General features: G+C 33.7%; 1 protein-coding gene across 4 annotated transcripts in view; it reads left to right on the top strand.

The window, feature by feature from the left end:
* Positions 1-5,409: 5,409 nt before the first annotated feature.
* pum (pumilio) overlaps positions 5,410-20,079 on the top strand; it is an 888,766-nt gene continuing 874,096 nt past the window's right edge. For 3 of the 4 annotated variants that reach the window (XM_069833260.1, XM_069833261.1, XM_069833257.1), the window contains exons 1-2: positions 5,410-5,705; positions 5,918-6,012. In XM_069833260.1, the coding sequence (XP_069689361.1) occupies positions 5,929-6,012 (84 nt within the window). In that variant the 5' untranslated portion in view covers positions 5,410-5,705; positions 5,918-5,928. The remainder of the gene's footprint in view (positions 5,706-5,917; positions 6,013-20,079) is intronic. The other variant, XM_069833258.1, reaches the window with a different exon arrangement.

Here is a 20,079-nt window from a genome sequence, read left to right as displayed (position 1 = left end):
TTAATTTAAAAAAAGATGAAATCGCCTGTAAAGAAAGTAATAGATCCTGAAGTTTCGAACTTCAGAAGAAGTCAAAGCTGCTTCCAGATCCCAATGACGATTGACAAAACTAGTAGCATCAGTTCTGTCACTCCTCTGGGAAGCAGAAGGTCTTGATGAAAGCTCGCCAGCGAATTCTTTTTCTTTTCTGGATTTTGATCTTATTCCAGCTCTTTTCTTGTTGTTGAGCTTCATTTCTGACTACTGCACCAAGTGATTCTAGGTCTGACTCTTCTTGTAATTATTCCTTGGGGATTCCAGTCGAAACCTGCTTTGGTAATATTACCATCTTCTCTCCTCAATGCATGTCCGATCCATTTCCACTTTTTGTATTTGTCTTCTTTCCAAATTCTGTATTGGTCCATTGCCAATCACATGTTTGTATTTGATTAAATTCGGAAGCTTCAGACTTAAAAAGAAATCAAAGTCGCTTTCAGAGCCTATATATGTCACAGTTTACACACTGATGTAATTTTCCACTGGTATATAACACTGATGTTATACAGACTTGGAGCTGATTTCTCAATGTCGATCCCAGCTCAACACGCTGGTTTTAATCACTACAAATGTTGTCTAATCCATTTTAAAACAGGCTACTTAACATGTTACCATACCACAGTTAAAACTCTGATTTGTATGTATGTATGTATGTATGTAGTAGGGGCGTAGCATCCATGGATGTGATGGAAGCATTGCTTCCCCTTCTATTTTAAAAGGAAGATTTTTTTATTTGTATACGTAAAAAACTTTATTATTTTTTGTTTCTTATAGATATTTCATTTCCTGTTTATACGATGTTTTGATTCGGGATGAATTTGAATGTGTGGATCAATGTGAGATGTTGACTTCCTAGTACTGCTTGTGACTGTGGGTTGCTGGGAAGAAAAAGGGAGACAGATAGATACAGAAGCATAATATGTAAGTGAATTTTGGTTTTCACTCTTTTTCTAACGTTTCTCCTCTGTATTGATGACAAGCATCAGTCAGTAGCAAATATTATGTTCTTAACATAATATTAGTTACCGTAGAATTAAAAAAAATTAAATTACGGTATTATAACATACTAATAGTCACATGGATAATTATGTTAATATTAGGCCTACTACAATATGATATGACATTACTAGTAAATATTACGATATAATAATAATAATAATAATAATAATAATAATAATAATAATAATAATAATGATTATGGAAATTACAGTAATAATACATAATCACTAAATTAGTAAATCTCTCCACTCATCTGTCCACTCATTGTGCCAAAGTTATGCAAATCATTTTCTTTCTATTTATGAGTAGACCTCGGATATTTAAACTCTAAAAAAGGACGTTTTGATACCTGAAGGAGGTTTTAAAATATTAAAGTGGGCCTTAAAATAATAGGCATCCATATGCACATCAGAAGAGGACAGAATTAAGATATTATGAAAAACTAAACTTGAAAAGGCCTTCCTAAATTTAATTGTGTAAATTTCGTTAGGGCCTATATGTAGGCTAGGTACCTTAAAAGGAGACATCAATCTTAAAATTAAAATATAGAGAACTAGAATTATATACCTACATGTAATTATAGGCTATAAATTGATTTTACTTATTTTAGGTAGGCCTACCGGTATCATACTGTTAGAAGAGGACAACAATCTCTGAAATAAAGTACTGAAAAATGAAACTAGAGTTATAAATAATTCTAAATTTAAAAAGGAGACATCAATCTTAAAATTAAAATATAGAGAACTAGAATTATATACCTACATGTAATTATAGGCTATAAATTGATTTTACTTATTTTAGGTAGGCCTACCGGTATCATACTGTTAGAAGAGGACAACAATCTCTGAAATAAAATATTGAAAAATGAAACTAGAGTTATAAATAATTCTAAATTTAATTAAACTATTAATATATATGAAAACATTAAAAAATGTAGAGCATAAAAATAATGAAAATGTTAAAATGTATTGATATTATACAGTATTGCATTTAGGTAACCTAGTGAGGAACTCTGTATGTAACTTTTAGATTACAATGAAATTCATTTTTTTTCGAAGAATTCCGTACTGTAATGAATCTTTTATGACACGATAATTGAAAATAAAGAGTAGACCTAACTAGCTTGTAAACAAATGGTATAAAAATAAATACCGTACAAGTTAAAATATCTTAATGACTTTGATTATAAGACAATTATTAAATATAGTTTTCAAATTATATAGATGATTCATATCTACTAAGTTTATAATACAGTTCTAATTACAATATACAAATTATTTTATACTGTTAATGGAAAAATGTGTCCCTCTATATATTGTACCGGCATCATTTATTAATAGCTATTTATGATACAAGTTCGTAAACGTTTTATTTTTGGCATGGGTATGAAGTTTGTGAAACAAGGTAAAGCCGAGCTTCACAAACACATGAGGGTCAAAAAAACTTGACGAATGTGTATCATACAATGATTGCAGTTTGAAAAATTCCGAATTCCACAACATATCTCTATTTTATTTATTTTGATCGGAGTCGAAATATTTGTAAATATATAATATGTCAGTCTCCTGCAGGGATTAGAGGGACCAGGTATTAAATCTCTACACTCATTGTATGGAACTTCTATTTTTATTATTGCTTGCGAAAACGTTGTTAGACATAAATATTGATATTTTCACAAGATACATAGTCATTTTCATTGTTAATTTGCACATAACATGGAAGAAAGTTTATAATTGAGGACCGTTTTTGCAAAACTTGCTAATGCAAAATTTGAAAAATTGAGATTTTGGTGGATTCGTTAACATAAAGCAGGCCTCTACACGATGTTAAAATTATCTTAGTATTGAATTATTTCTCTTCATTATAGTGTGTCAATGTTTGATGGTTGCACCTATAACCTACTTGTCTCCATTCAGTTTTTTGTGTCTCCTGTAAAATTTAGTTTTTTTCAGTTAGCAAGTTTTGCAAAAACAGTCCTCATGCAAAGCATATTATGATAGCTGTTGTGATATTATTACTAACGTTTTACGACACATTTCTTTGTACCGATATTAGAAAAGTTCTGGGCAGAAGAAGATATCAGATGACATACAACATTAACATAGGCCTATACGGATCATAGCGGAGTCTAAGAGGAAGACAGGAAATATGAAAGATTGGAGAATACTGGGTTTGCAGTGAAAGACCTGCCCTTGGGCAGAAAACTATGAATGAATGACTTGATGGCTGTAAATCCGCGAAAACAGTACACTTGCTACACTGTATGTTGTTTCAATTTCATCAGCTTTTAATTTTCATCTTGATTACACAACTTTTAACACTAACACTTTGGAATATAAAGTTTATATTGCTCTGAGTTCTGAGGATAGCCCATAGGCTGAAACTAGTCAACAATGTACTGTAACCTAGTATTTAACACGTGAAAGCAATATAAATTTTATATTCCGATTTTAATTTTTCTTGGTGCAAGAATGAGGTGTCACTACAACAACACCACGGCCAGAAAGATTTGTTTTTATTCTCGGAAATTTCTTATCAGCCATAACTTCATCTCCTTGCCCAGTAACATCAGCAGACAACTACCATGAATGTTTCACTGGCTCTGTCACCATAAGAATAAAATTGGATTTAAAACTGATCATTCTACTATGAGTGACAGCGATTAAGATTTTCACCCTCATCTACAATATTCTAAATGGCTGTTATTTAATCTCGGTCCAGTCAATTATGGTTCTGCAGTTTGTATATTTACTTTTAAAAGCAGTCGGCATAGTTTCCTGAACATTTTGTTTACTTTGCCAGAATATGAATTTGTTTGTTATTGACGCTAGTTCTGTCAGTGGTTTTACAAATATTCGGGACATCGTAGTTCGATGCATATTGAATATTCTCAAAGCTGGGTAGGAGAGACCCGTTTTTATATTTATTAAAAACAGCAGTTATCAATTTTGGTTGGATATTGCATAACATTTCGATTCTGGTAAAAGATGAAGAAGTAAGTTAAAGGTGTCACTGAAGTGAAATCATGCAACTCTGTCCCTGGAATGGAAGAATGTCCCTGAAATCGAACTCTTGTATTAACATTATTATTAATTTCACAACTCTTAACATATTTAATTGTGCCAGATCTTACAAGTATGTTTGCTTGTGTAATACACACATCATTTGCATTTGTGTTGCAACAAAAAATTATTTCTCTGCCTTGAACTTGTGCATACTTGTGAATGATTTTATTTATCTCGAAACTAATTCATTTGTCCAAATGTTAAGTTTATTTCTTTCCACAAGCCTCTTGAATCCATTCGACGATTCCTGTAATGAAATACTTCTTGCATGTAAATTTCTGAAAATATGGTGGACTCAAAGGCAATGTTTTGGGAATGACTGACCTTGTGTTTCCAACAAAGTGGACACTGGATTAGGACTAGAACCAATAAAAGATATTTTACATTATAATTAATTACATATTAAGCTTCACACCTATGAGAATAGGGGACTAACATCTTAGTAATTTAGTACAATAGTTTATATAATTCGTTTAAACAACTGTTTATAAAAATTAGAGTTGGCAATAATACTGTATGTGATTTATAGCTTATATCAATAGTTTTCTTCATTCTACTTCTGTGCTTTTTGTAGGAAATGTATAAAATACTACATCATCCATATTATTGTTTGTATTAGGACAATCCACTAGGCAATAATAACATTGCTTTTTACGCATTTTTTACTCTCCATTGAGTACAAGAGCTAAAGTATTAGACCACAAACACACTGTCGGTGCGATGTCTCTCCTATGTTTAGTTGCAGGATTGCATTGCTGGCGTAGCTTGCATGGTGCCTATAGCGATGCACTTAAGACAATAGGGAATGGTCTTCCAAAATCTTTCCTTAATCTGGAAACAAAGAGCTACATTATAAACTGTTAGCCATTTTCTATTTGTTCTGGAGACTCGGGACCTTGCAGAGTGAGGGTTATTGTGGAGTATGCTCCTCCTGTCCTGCTTTGTCCACCACATATTTCTTTGTGACTCAGGTGGGGATCAAATCCGGGCCGCCACAGTGAAAGGCAGAGAGGCCGTTACGGGCGAAGCTATAATTTCTTTATAAAAAACCTATTTCACCTATTCCAAAATCCTAACTTGGATTTTTAAAAACTTATAAATCTGTCCCCTATTGCTAACGAATAGTAGGCACATAATAAAATTAGACAAGCACAGCTACAACGACTTAAGGGGAAAAGTATTCGTATTTATTTGTCAGAGAAGTTTTAATTTTTTTTATTAATCATGATACTTGATGCAATTGGAAATATTCATAAGATTTTCTTACGGAATTTTGAAAATTCCCGCAATTTGGAATGTAAATTTCCCATCATGCGTTTCGAAACTAATATGTCGCATGTTCAGGCTTGAATAGAATCAAGGTATTATCAAAGTCATCCTGTGACTATTAGCAAAATGCATAATATTTCGGTACTGTATTAAGTTTGTGAAGAGTTTTAGTGCAATAAAAGTGTTATAGTTTCAAAATCAAGCTCCCATTCATTTCGAAAAAAATACGGCGAGCGACATAAGTTCTATTCTTTGCAGTGCACGGTTGATTGTAGATATTAATTATTGTAAAGTAAATAACAGTTAATGATATTTGGATTCGGAAAGCAAGATAAGGTATATTAATATTTTACAGATATGTTTTAATTCTATCATTATAATAGTATAGTGCTTGGACTTAGTTTTGTTTCTGGCGAACGTGCTACCATTGTTCTATTGTGTTATTGCGAACTGTCATGCAGGCCTTTCTCAGATTTCATTCAGATATATAAGCATTCTAGAAGAGAATTGTGTGACATTCTATTGATATAGGTGTTGTTATTTTACAGAGCGAAAATAAATGAAGTGGCCAGGAGGTGAGCCAAACGGAATGTTGAGCCACTCAAATGGGCATGTGTCATCCCCACAGATAATAAGACAACAGGTAAGTTTCTTACCGAAGAAAAACAGTAGTTTATAAGCATTTGGAGTTAATGTATGTTCCAATATTTTTCAGTGCTATCGGTGTTGTTTTATTGATGTTTAATCTTACTGATTCATAATATTTGACATTCATTATGTCAGCCGACCATAACCTCACCTTATCTGTTTTTAGTTTTTGTAACGGTAAAAATAGCAGACTGGGCATTTTTACGTTGCATATAACGCATCAATTTGTGAAGTTCTGTTATTTTGGAGTGTTATTATTACTAGTTTTGAAATAGCTGATTTTTAATTTTATTCATAGACCTATCCGGACTTAGAATTTGTATTCGTAGTTGAATAATGTTATTGTGATAACATGGTTCAACTGTTGATAGACCTAAATAAGTATCGTAATTTCCCACAACTATGATCCTGGAACACAATTATGGGCCGCTATACAACCATTCAAATTTTGCAATCTATAACGTAGTACCACAGTCTAGTATATAGTCACGGAGCTTGAGTTGTTGAGGTTGCTAGGAACAATAGACTGTGCAGGTACTATTTCGCATCGTTTGTAATGAGGCGATAGTAGCGATCCTAGTGGTTAGCAACTATCTATGGATGCATATTACATATTGAGCTTCGTGACTATATGCTAGACTGTGGTAGTACCTTGTTTATTCACGTTTGAAGTCAAGTCACTGCAGCTATCTATGAACGGTCTATGACACGTCTACAGTGTTCTGTGAATGGCTGTATCGTTGTGTTCCAGGACCATAGGCCTAGTTGGGGGGAATTACGGTAACACATATTTCTCTCCCACCAGATTAAGAAAAATTAATGCTATTTATTACATATAGTAGGCTTACTTACCTATATTTCGCAAACGATTAGGAATATAAGAATATTTTAAAAGGAGCTAGGCTTATCTAAAGCAGTTGTGAGTTTGATTGTTTATTTTTTTAGTACGTTATTTTACGATGCTGTATCAACATCTCAGGTTATTTAGCGTCTGAATGAAATGAAGGTGATAATGCCAGTGAAATGAGTCCGGGGTCCAGCACCGATAGTTACCCAGCATTTGCTCATATTGGGTTGAAGGAAAACCACGGAAAAAAACCTCAACTAGGTAACTTGCCCCGACTGGGATTCGAACCCGGACCACCTGGTTCCGCGGTTAGACGCGCTATCCGTTATTCCAAAGGTGTGAATGAGTTTGATATGAGATGACATAAATCCATCGGGGGGCCTACCAGCCGACTGATGGCCTCACGTCCACATGCCTCAGCTGAAGTGAACAATCATCCAACTGGTATAGGAGGAACGTGTGGTCAGCATAATGATCTTCCCAGTGAGATGACATAGGATGAGAGAATTTAGACGTAAAATTCATTCCAATTTTTCGTCGTAAAATACCACTATTTATAATTACGTTGTAGTTTTCTCGCTGTAGGCCTAGTATCTCAGCTCTGGTAAAAGGGAAAATTTTCAATATAGGCTATTTCGAATCTTCTTAATGATTAGCCTACATCTTCGGCGACATGTAGGTAACTGGAGAATGTTAGGTACCTACACTGTAATCGTCACATATTACCAGTAATCCATTAGCGAGTCAAAGGCAGGAAAGGAGAAGAAATGTCTGAAGGAAGTGAAATAGGGAGAGCAGTACGACAGGATGCCCTTTATTATCTACCCTGTTCAACATCTACTTTGAAAATTTGATAAAGAACTGTTTTCAGAACAGTTAGGGTAAAAGTAGGTGGAAGAAGAATAAAGTGTACAAGATTTGCTGATGATATGTCATTGTTAGTAGAAGAGGAGACGATAGGCTTACTATAGGATATGCTACTGGAGCTAAATGACAGCTGTGAGCAGTATGGGATGAAGATAAATGCAAACAAGATGAAGACCATGATTGTCGCAAGAAAAATAAAGAAGGTAAACTTGCGAATTCTAAATGAGGCGGTAGAGCAAGTGAACAGCTTTAAATACTTGAGATGTACTATAAGCAGTAACATGAGCTGCAGCCAGGAAGTCAAAAGGAAGATAGCAATGGCAAAGGAAGCTTTTAATAGAAAAAGGAGCATCTTCTGTGGATCTTTGGAGAAAGACCTAAGGAAGAGACTAGTGAAGTGCTTTGTGTGGAGTGTGGCATTGTATGGGGAAGAAACGTGGACATTATGACGAAATGAAGAAAAACGAATAGACTCATTTGAAAGGTGGATATGGAGAAGAATGGAGAATGTGAAGTGGACAGACAGAATAAGAAATGAAGTTGTGTTGGAAAGAGTGGATGAAGAAAGAATGATGCTGAAACTGATTAGAAAGAGAAAAACGAATTGGTTGGGTCACTGGCTGGGAAGAAACTGCCTACTGAAGGATGCACTGGAAGGAATGATGAACGGAAGGAGCATTCGAGGCAAAAGAAGGTATCAGATGATAGACGACAGTAAGATATGTGGATCATATGTGGAGACTAAGAGGAAGGCAGAAAATAGGAAGTATTGGAGAATGCTAAGTTTGTAGTGAAGGACCTGCCCATGGTCAGAAAGTCAAAAGAAAAAGTAGCCGGTCTCTAGAAGCAAAGTTCCCTTCGGGTATCTTTGCTACAATTTGGAGACAGGCGATGTTACATGTTATTGGACCACGTTGCCTGATATCTACAGTTATAATTAAAGTATTCTGTGTGTTATTTTATAGCGTAATGTAGCATTCCTGCCTGGTATTCGTGAGGTCCTGCATTCGAACACAACCTAGTGCTTTTTATGTTCTTTTTTTTGTTTTGTTTTTAAGAGAGAGAGAGAGAGAGAATATACATAATTGCTCCTGTCTCTTTTATGATTATTTTAGTAATTAACATCAGGTCCATGATATATTATGCCATGACTTTATCATTATTTATTATGACATTACGGCTGCAAATGAAAAGAAAAAAAGATTTTATTCTCAACAAAAATATCTTTCGTGACATAAACAAAACAAACTTACTGGCGTCAGCCTTAGAACATTCAAACAATTAAGCGTTCAAAAAACAAAACAAAATGCCATGATTCAATATTTAGTCTATCTTCTCCACATGTGGGCATGGAATCGACTAGTCTTTTCAAATAGCGATTGTTCTCAGCCACAACATTCCAGGCATCCTGGACATACATACATAAGTGTTCTGCTCATGGGTAGGTCTTTCACTGCAAACCCAGCATTATCCAATCTTTCCTATTTTCTGCATTCGTCTTAGTCTCCGAATGACCCACACATCTTAATGTTGTCTATTATTTGATATCTCTTTCTGCCTCGAAATCTTCTCCCATTCACCATTCCTTCCAGTGCATCCTTCAATAGGCAGTTTCTTCTCAGCCAGTGATCCAACCAATTTCTTTTTCTCTTTCTAATCAGTTTCAACATCATTATTTCTTCACCCACTTTTTCCAACACAACTTAATTTCTTATTCTGTGTGTCCACTTCACATGCTCCATTCTTCTCCACATCCACAGTTCAAATGCTTCTATTCATTTCTCTTCATTTCGTCATAATGTCCGTGTTTCTTCCCCATACAATGCCATACTCCATACAAAGCACTTTACTAATCTTTTCCTTAGTTCTTTTTCCAGAGGTCCAGAGAAGATGCTTCTTTTTCTATTAAAAGCTTCCTTTGCTCATGTTTGCAGTTTTTCTTGGGAAGGATAAATATGGTAACTTCCCGTTGCTTTCTGCACACCACTGTCTCTCACATCTTAATAGATCCCAGGGGGCCCAAGCATGGAGGTGGGGAGAGTGGATTTGACTACTTGGGCCCTCTGAACTTCACCAAAATACACCGCAAGGGTTAAATATTAGTTCTGTCAGGATTTTTGACCTGATCAGAGACCGGGAAATCCCAATTAGCCTTGTCCCCTGCATCCTGGACGAGCTTCTACAAATCATCAGAAAATCTTGAAGGGGGATTTGCCCAATTTTTCCGCAAATGTTTCTACACTTGTGCCCTCGTAGTTCAGTTGGAAGAATGTTGGAATTTAGATGTCAATGTCTCAGGTTCAATTCCTAGTCACTCCTCTTCATTTTATTGTATTTCAAGATAGTATAATGTAATAATATAAAAAGAAAACACTAACACTGGTATTATGCAACTGTATTGTTCTAAAGCTAATACTAAATTTATGTTATTTATGTCGCTAAAGAACGATAAAAGAATATAAATAACTTGAATATTATTTATACAGATACAAAGAATGATACAATATAAATGATAAATATCGGTTTGTTTAATTAATATAAGACATTATATAATGTATAATTAATTATTTAAATAAAATAACCTATTTTACAAAGACATATGGTTATTTATATTATAGTAATTACTTATATAAAATACAGATTATTTATATTACGAAAGAAAAATAACAATATAAATAACTTGAACAATATTTATAACGCTAAAGAACGAAAACAGAATATAAATGATAACTTGAATATTATTTATATCGCTAAAGAATGATAACAGAATGTAAATGATAACTTGAATATTATATTTTATATTACTAAGGAATGATAGCAGAATACAAATAATAACTTCAATATTATTTATATTGCTAAAGAATGATAACAGAATATAAATAACGTGAATATTATTTATATCGTTAAAGAACTATAACAGAATACAAATGATAATTTAAATATTATTTATATCGCTAAAGAATGATAACAGAATATAAATGATAACTTGAATGTTATTTATATCACTAAAGAACGATAACAGAATACAAATGATGACTTGAATATTATTTATATTGCTAAAGAATGATCATCATCATCATCATCCTTCACGAATTAGGCCTCTGTAGACCTGTTTCGGCCCTATCTAGCAGTCTTCTTAAAGGTCTTCCTGGTCGACGATGTCATCTAGGTTTATACTGCATCATAATTTTTGGGATTCTTGAATTTTCCATTCTTCTTACATGATCTAGCCAATTGAATTTGTATCTGCTGATTTTTTCTTCTACTGACTCTACTTCTAATTGTTCTAAAATTTCTTCATTCCTTTTTTGGTCTAAAAGAGTATATCCTGCTGTTCTCCTCAAAAATTTCATTTCCGTTGCTTTGATTCTGTTCACGTCTTTTTTCTTTAATGACCAAATCTCACTTCCGTATCGCTAAAGAATGATAACAGAATATAAAAAATTATAACTTTAATATGATATTATTTATATTGCTAAAAGTACGATAAGATATAAATAACTTGAATATTATTTATATCGGTAAAGAAAGATAACAGAATTTAAATGATAACTTGAATATTATTTATAACGCTAAAGAACGATAACAGAATATAAATGATAATTTTAATATTATTTAGGCCTATATATCTAAAGAATGATTGAAAAATAAAATGAAAACTTGAACAAAGCCCGAACTCACAACCTTTGAATCATTAAGCGAGCACTCTACCGCTTGTCTACGAGACGTAGATATGAAATAATTCCATAGTTCCGGAACTGCTTTGTGTAATATCACTGTGACCCGAAGTGGACTTAGAAAATATTTCCTGTTCACGAGTGCGGCCACTTTTTTTTTTGACAGCTGTACCATTCTTCATGAAACTAATAGTAGTTTGCTTATTACATATTATTAAAGTATTATAGGTCTAAGTTATTATGATTTGCACATTGATTTTTCTTATTTCATCATTACAGTAATAAAAATGGCGTCTTCTTTTCATGAAAATTATTAACTAATTATTCTATGCCTATCAGTCAGTATCCAACTAACAGATAGTATAGTACAGACCTACCAATTGTAATATCGAAATGTGTGCTTGCATATGAAAAGGGACCACTTGGTGACTACTAGTTTCCGAGATAATCTTGAAAAGGTAGGAGAGGGTTCAAAGTGGTGAATTTTTCTTTTTTATGCCTTTGTTATGATCGTGTCTTAAATAACGAACTGTATGAATGTTAAAGTCCTGCGTCAGCTGGATCACTTTCATATCACTGTTTATACAAAAACAGAAAAGGGACCATTTGGCGGTGCGTAAGGATTCACCTGTCTTATCTCAATTTATAGGTCTGCTGCATGCTATAGTGTTTAAGGATGTAGACAGTATAAACATGTAAGATGATCTTATGAGGTTCTGTCTTCTAACTTATTTCCGTAATTCTATGCTTGCATGGAAATCTAAGCCAGTTTTGTTGTATCCATTAGTGTCTGTGCACTAGAGTATTGTTAAGTTCAGAAGTTCATGTAGGAGTAGGGGGTCTATATTTTTGTTACAATTATTGTAATTTATTTATACAACATATACAATTATTTTCCGTCATGAAAGAGGACAGTTCCACATCTGAATTATTTTCAAATCACTAAAGCAATATTTACGTTCAGATGTATCCATTTAAAATAGCCAATATCCTGACAGAATATTTCAGTGCTTCTTTGGTTGGTGAGAGGGTTTCATGTGAATAATCAACCATATCTTCAGCAAGTAGTCCATTTTTCTTTCTTACAAAGTGAGTATGTTTGCTGTTGCTTGTGAGCCATTAAACATATTCTTATATTACAATGTGATACCCGAAAAGGTGAAAATACAGATGTAACCATGTTACATCACTTAGGCCTAATTGAAACTTTTTACTGGGCGAAGAAAATGTTGAGTTCCATGCAGGCGACTGTGTGGGTCAAAATAAAATAACACTTTAATGAGATACCTCATGAGGCGAGTGATGACAAACAAGAATAAGAACTGCAGAATTTCCTTAGTTTCTGTAGAACACGCGAAGTTTCAACCTGATCTTTATTTTGGATGCTTTAAAAGATTATTTAGCAAGAATTATGTTGAACCATTGATGGTGTTACGAATGTGACAAGAAAAAGCTGTCCATCTACCAATTATTCCATTGACCCTATAACAGTTGGAACAGAAACAGTTGCTGTTCCAATTACAAATGGCAGAATAAACTACGGTCAAGAATGACAAATTATGTCTAATTTGATACAGATGCACTGTTTTGAATTCAGAGAGGATTGTCCTGATATGGTGTGCAATAAAAAAACCCATTAATTCAGAAGAAATATCATACAGCATTATTGACTTCAGAGAGCCTTCTGAAATTATTAGTCTGCAGAACTTTGTTTGAACTGACAAGTATACTTCTTCGAAAAAAATAAACCTTGTGTATCACAGAAGCAAGATATATTGTGTTCTCTTCTTTCATCTGTACATCACCAACCACATCAGGCATGAAAACGACTTCCACAAAGATAACGAAAAGGAAGGGATGAAAACCACCAACACCAAGAAAATTTTTTCCGAAAAAAAATATTCCGCACCACCTGTGGCTACTGTAGGAGTTACAACATCAGGATTAGATAGTAAAGGGGCATACAATGTGCCCAAAATGCAGGCTTGAGCAGAAATAACATGAGTAGATTACTGGTTGAGATATATAAATACTGCACTATACCAGTACTTTTGACAGAGGTCTTTCTTCAAATGGAAAAACTTAACTGTACATTTATTATTTCAAATATTTATTATGGAAAAGGCTAAGCTAATCTAACCTGTTACAGATTCTCCCACCGTAGAATATAGAAAAATGCAAGTTAGAAATTTCAGTGTTGCTTGCTATAGAAAAGCCGATTTGATTTCTTAAAGATGACTATCAACCAGAGTTACGATATTGTGTGATGTAAAAGAGAAGAAATCTGTAAAAATTTGTATTAGGGTCGTTCCATATCAATACCTGATACCTTTTAACAGCTAAAAATGCAATTTCTACGATTTCTTTTAAATTTTGCCAGCGTCTGGGCATCTTGTCTCATGTCTGATTAGCTGTATTAGAACAGTTTTTTTCCCCCTGTAATAGGCCTATATTTGTATATATACGTTGCACTGGAAATAAAAACTAAACTTCATTTTCGTACATAGAAAATAAATTTCTAAAATTCAGTATTTTCACAAAATTTTGGGAAAGTTGACAATATCATTTTATTTTTCTCATAATTCTCACACTTATGACAGCCTGTGTACAAAGTTACTTGCTAGATTTTTTTTTTTTTTTTTTTTTTTTTTTTTTTTTTTTTTTTTTTTTTTTTTTACTGATAGTGTTTCTTAATGTACTGTGAGTAACTGACTTGAGAGCTTCAAATTCTGAATGTTTAAAACTCTGGAAATTACATTACTGATGACTGATGATGAGAAAAACACATACAATATATTACAGTTACAATTGATAAAAATGCCTCTAAGTTATGTTTCCTGGTGACATTTAACCCTAGCAATACCAAGTTATTTTAAATAAAATAACATGCAGTACCAACGAGGGGAAGGGATATTTTGTGACCATTACAAAAATTTATAATTTGAACATTTTTTTGCCATTTGTTATCAGTAAATAGTGTGTACTAGAATAAAAGAGAAAAACTGAAATGTCATTGTATATTTTCGGACAATTATTTCAACATAACAGTCTGGAAAATGTTACGCATCACTTTCTTCACACCCGTCCTCACATACTGAACAGATCATGGTTTTACTACAAAAATGCTAGAGATGAGCACAGGCAGACCATGGTCCTCCAGTCGACTATCTGTACAGCAGTAAGCTCACCAAGCCTACCTGCAGTCCATATGAACTCTAGCTCGACTGAGCCTGAGACAGCAAGTCCATGAAGCCCACACAGGCCTGCCTGCAGTCTGCACCGATTCCTTCACAGTTTGTAGCTGGTGCAGTGAACTCTGAGCCTATCTCAAAGATGATGTAGCCTTCCTCTTTCTGTTCTCTTTCATCGATTGATCTATTACTATTTGCTTATATAATATTAATCATTCTTCTTGCAAATAATGCATTACAACACAATATTCCTTTACTTTAAAATGGATAATATAACATATTTCTGTAAATAATCTTATCCATTACTCTTATTATTTTGAAAATAACAGTTTTATCACACTAAACTTATTTTTATTCGAATGAAAAGTAAAATATAGAAAAAAAAAAAAAAACTTATTTTATACAACATTACATCAGTCCTTCAATACAGAGTTAACAAATAAATGAAATGGAAATTTTCAGACAATACCGCCATTCATTCTCATTATTAATGGATAATAACATATTTTCATGGTTCCCAGATGTGTTGTATACATGAGTTCCATGGATTACCTTTTCATCTACACTAATCTTTCCTCCATTGTAAGTATATCTGTTCGTCCACAAGAATTTTTCGTCCATATGATGTCATGGTCATAGAAAATAATAATAATAGTAATAATAATAATAATAATAATAATAATAATAATAATAATAATAATAATAATAATTTTATTATTAATCCATATTAAGTATATTCTTCTCTTCATCGAGAGATTTGCCTATAGTTATTAATGTTCTCTTCCTCCTTGTGGTTCTACAAAATACAATTTAATTTTGTAAGTTATGATTCTCAAATACAGGTTAACGTTATGTTTACAATATGTTTGATATCTACCCGCAATTTGTTCTAGTTACTATTGCTTCAGGATGTAGACTACCTTCTTAACAAAGTATCTGCTGTTTATGTGTCCCGCGGATAACTGTAGAATCACCATTATATTTCCGAACGATCTCTTTTTCAATGTGTTCCAAAATGTCCGAATGTTTGAATGATGTGTTCTAATGATTTTTTGAAAATGGAAGTGCCACCCTTCCACATAATTTAATAGTACTGGGCACTGTATTTGTCTCTTGACCATAGACATTCCAAAGTGTGGGCAAAAAATCTTGGAGTAGCCCTCTTCTGCCTCTTGTTAGATGGTCTCTTATATATTTACTGATTTTAGTTTTAAATGCTTTGAAACTTTCGCTTAGTTGCAACCAATCAGTTGTGCCCAGGAACTGAGTGCAATTGTATAGGGTATATGTCTAACTGAAGTAAACCAGTGTTCAGTGTACTTGGTAATTCTTGAATCAAATCTGTAGACTCAGTAACTTCCTCACGAGAAGAAGATGATGATGATGTGTTTTGAGTTATGTGTGTGCTACAAACTTCACACAAGCGTTTGCTACACATTGGACAGAGCATCTCCCTAGGACTCACAGCTAGTCCACTGTCTCTTAATTCCTTTGCTTCTTCCAACGTTATATCATGTAGGGCTGATTTAATTGGGCACTTGTGAATTTTGAAAATGTCATAGCATAACCTTTGATGAAGTGCGAATCGGTGTAGATATTTATCTGTGTGTTTTGATTAAATAGCAGAGTTATCTAGAGGTATGGACTGGATATGACTTATGCCAGAGTATAAATTCCTGTTCAGTACCTTCAAACCACCACTGCATTCTTCCCCAAGAAAGCTTCCCAGAATGCAAGGGCAACTGCTACCTTCCATCATATTTACCTAGAAGTGAACAAACAAACAGATATTGTAATCTGTTCAATTCAGTTGTGATTCTGTATTTACTGACAGAATAACCATGTATTGTTATATGTTGTAAAATATAGGTTTTTCATCATCATCATCATCATCATCATCATCATCATCATCATCATCCGTCACGAATTAGGCCTGTGTAGACCTGTTTCGGTCCCATCTAGCAGTCTTCTAAAGGGTCTTCCTAACCGTCGATGTCCTCTGAGTTGATATTGCATCATTATTTTGGGGATTATCCATTCGTTTTACATGGTGTAGCCAATTTAGTTTTGTATATGTTTATTTTTCTTCTACTGACTCTTCTTCTAATTGTTCCAATATTTCTTCATTCCTTTTTCGATCTAAAAGAGTATATCCTGCTGTCCGTCTGAGAAATTTTATTTCCATTGCTTTGATTCTGTTCATATCTCTTTTCCTTAATGTCCAAATCTCACTTCCGTGTAAAAGGGAGAGTAATGCTAGAGTATTATATATTTTTATTCTTGTGGATTTTTGTACTAATTTAGCTTTTAATGTATTATTTATTATTCCTAAAATTTGTGTAAATTTGGCGATTTTCTTGTTCACATCTTTTTCATTTTAATAAGATATTTCACAACCCAGATAATTGAAATTTTGTACTTGTTCTAGGCATTGGTTATTGTGTATTATCTTACTTCTGATTCGATCTTGTCCCAAAAATGCCATTACTTTTTATTTTTGTGCTGAAATCTCCATCCCAAAGTCTGATAATATTTTATTTAATGTATTTAGTCCTTTCTGTAAGTTATCTTCTGAATTGGAAATTATAACTTGATCGTCTGCAATGAGCAGGGTATTTAATGTTAAGATACTGATATAGGTTTTTAGAGAGATATAATATATCTACTTACAATGTGTTATTTTAAATTTTCACTTCATATATTTACACCCATCATCTGACATCTTGGCTTCTAAACAATATGAGAGATAAATTGGCAATCCTGCCAATTGCTTGGCATGTACACAAATATCAGAGCGAAAATGGCTGTTCTGCCAACTGCTTCAGTGACCTTCAAATTTACCTAAAGATAATTACAACAGACATGAAACTGTGACGATAGCAACTAACATTTTGCCTTCTACTAAAAACATGCTATTCCAATACTACCCATTGTATCTCCAAAACAATTTTTTTTCCTGTTAACACCTTATGAGTCCATAATTATTCCATAGATATTTCAGGGTATTTGAAGGTGTAGCAATATGAAAAAAAAATTGTGAACTTTCACAATTAAATTTTACGTACAGAGACTGACAGCATAAACCACAAACTCAAATTAGCAAACTACATATCTGATTCAGAAGACGGTCATTCTACAGTTTTAATGCAAAAGATCAAATGCCTAGCTCAAAAACTGTGGAACATACAGAACATTTTGTGTGTTAAACATGTAACAATTTTCAATTATAAGTCTGTAACTTCCAATAGTCACCACTCTGCAACCAATCTGCAAAATCCATTCAAATTGTAAGATATCCATGATATGCTTGTAGCACAATTCAACACGTTTTTAAGAGAATCCCTGTCATATGGAGACATTTTCAGAACTTTCTGGATGAATTGACATGGAATGACCCAGTTGTCAAAAATGTTTAAAAAAATATTAGTGTGTTTTTCCGTAACATATATTTTTTCTTAGAAATGCAGTGTAGGTCCCTCAGGAAGTAAGAGAGATTCTTAAAAAAAAAATAGATAAATTATTTTTCAAAATCAATTTATTTCTGACTGTTATTTGTCAACAACAAAGTAGATCGTTTTTTTTAATAGAAGTTTATAGACAAAAAGTTACACAATGCAGAATTGCACACATTGTATTCCTCACCTGACATAATTAGAAACATTAAATCCAAACGTTTGAGATGGACAAGGCATGTAGCACATATGGATGAATCCAGAAATGCATATAGAGTGTTAGTTGGGGACGCCAAGACGTAGATGGGAGGATAATATTAAAATGAATTTGAGAGAGGTGGAATATGATTATAGAGACTGAATTAATCTGCACAGGATAGGGACTGATGGCGGGCTTATGTGAGGGTGGCAATGAACCTCCCAAGTTCCTTAAAAGCCATAAGTAAGTAAGAAGTTTATAGATAACTTATTTTTCCTATTAACTGGTTGCAGAATATCACATAGGAATCTGTGAAGCTACATGAATTTCATATTAACTGCAATGTCAGGGTATCCCAGAAAATTTTAATATTCAGTTACCCTTAAAAAGAATGAGACGATTCTTGGTTGTCGGAAGTTAAAGTTTTACAGCGCGGTTCACTCGATAGCGACGTATAACGATAAGTACCATGACAAATAGAACAAGAATTGTTACAAGGACCACAACAAGGACAAGGATCACGAAGAAGACAGCCATTTAAGGCCACGATTTCACAACATAGCTCGGGTAACAAAATATCATTGCTTCTCTGTACCGAATGGCAAATGCCTGCTATCGGATCTACATTCTGGACTGGTGCTGTTACTGTCTTGTCTCGGTAGCTCATATAGTAGCGTGTCGGTTCCATCCTATAACCGAAACGTTTCGTGTTCGATCCCAGGTAAAACTCTTTTTTTAATGAGGTATAATTAATTTTTTCAGAGTTCCTCGACTGTATAATTTGTCGAAAAATATGGAATAATTTATGCCCAATTTTTTGGTCTACAAGTGGGCTGAACCTCGTCAAAAAATAAATAAATCTTACTTGGAAGTTAAAAGAATTCTTCCTGAAACAAAAATCATAAAAAACAAAAAGAGACCCGTTAACTTAAAATCTTGTCCGCATACCATCATACATTTCTCCAATCGAAATCCACTCGATTGGTAACGAAGGCAAGATGGTTGACAGCTTGTGCTTCCCCCAATATTTCCATTTGCGCAGCCCTCCGGCTCCTAATACTGCGGTTCATCAACCTGCTGATCACAGTCTGTGAAGAACCGGGAAAGTTAGATGCTGCTCTTATTTCGTTAGCAGTCCAAAAGGGGTCCAGTCGAACTGTCTCGAATAAGAGAGCATCCTCTTCCAATGAAGAAATCCGCGGACGCCCAGGAATAGGGCGATTTTCGACCTCCCCTGAATTTTGTAACGATGAACCCCCTCGTGGCTGTACTTCCAGGAACACCGACCAAACGGCCAGCAGATCTAGCCCCATATCCAGCCTCAACTAGAGCTATAACTCGCTGTCTCATGTCACGTCGATTCGCCATTACGATGAGAAATGAGGGATGACTATAATACTTTAGTGTAGACAATGACTATTTAGCGTGATATAGAATTACTGAAATAAGGGGCATCTTGCACAGTAAGAGTTAATAAATCAACCCTAAATTAAATATTTAAATAACAGGATATAACAGGAAGTCCAATTATTGTTGCAAAACTAATCAAATTAAATCTAATTACGTTAAGTAAACAAATCCCAAGTTATGACACCACATTGCTACAGCTAAATTGTGGGTTATTAACGTAAGCATTGAATAGGTCCGTGCTTATACGTTGGACGACAAAACCAAACATCGAAAGTTCGAATCTTGCCGCGGAATGTAACTTCTTGCTTTTTATAATGTAAATCAGACTTCTAACTACAATCATTCATATTTCTTACATTATTTATTAATATTTATATCCAACATTGAATTTGTAAAGAAAAGACTTTATAAATCTCATA

The sequence above is a fragment of the Periplaneta americana genome, chromosome 8 (assembly GCF_040183065.1).
Source record: "Periplaneta americana isolate PAMFEO1 chromosome 8, P.americana_PAMFEO1_priV1, whole genome shotgun sequence".
Lineage (NCBI taxonomy): Eukaryota > Metazoa > Arthropoda > Insecta > Blattodea > Blattidae > Periplaneta > Periplaneta americana.
This window is presented reverse-complemented; position numbering and strand designations above follow the sequence as displayed.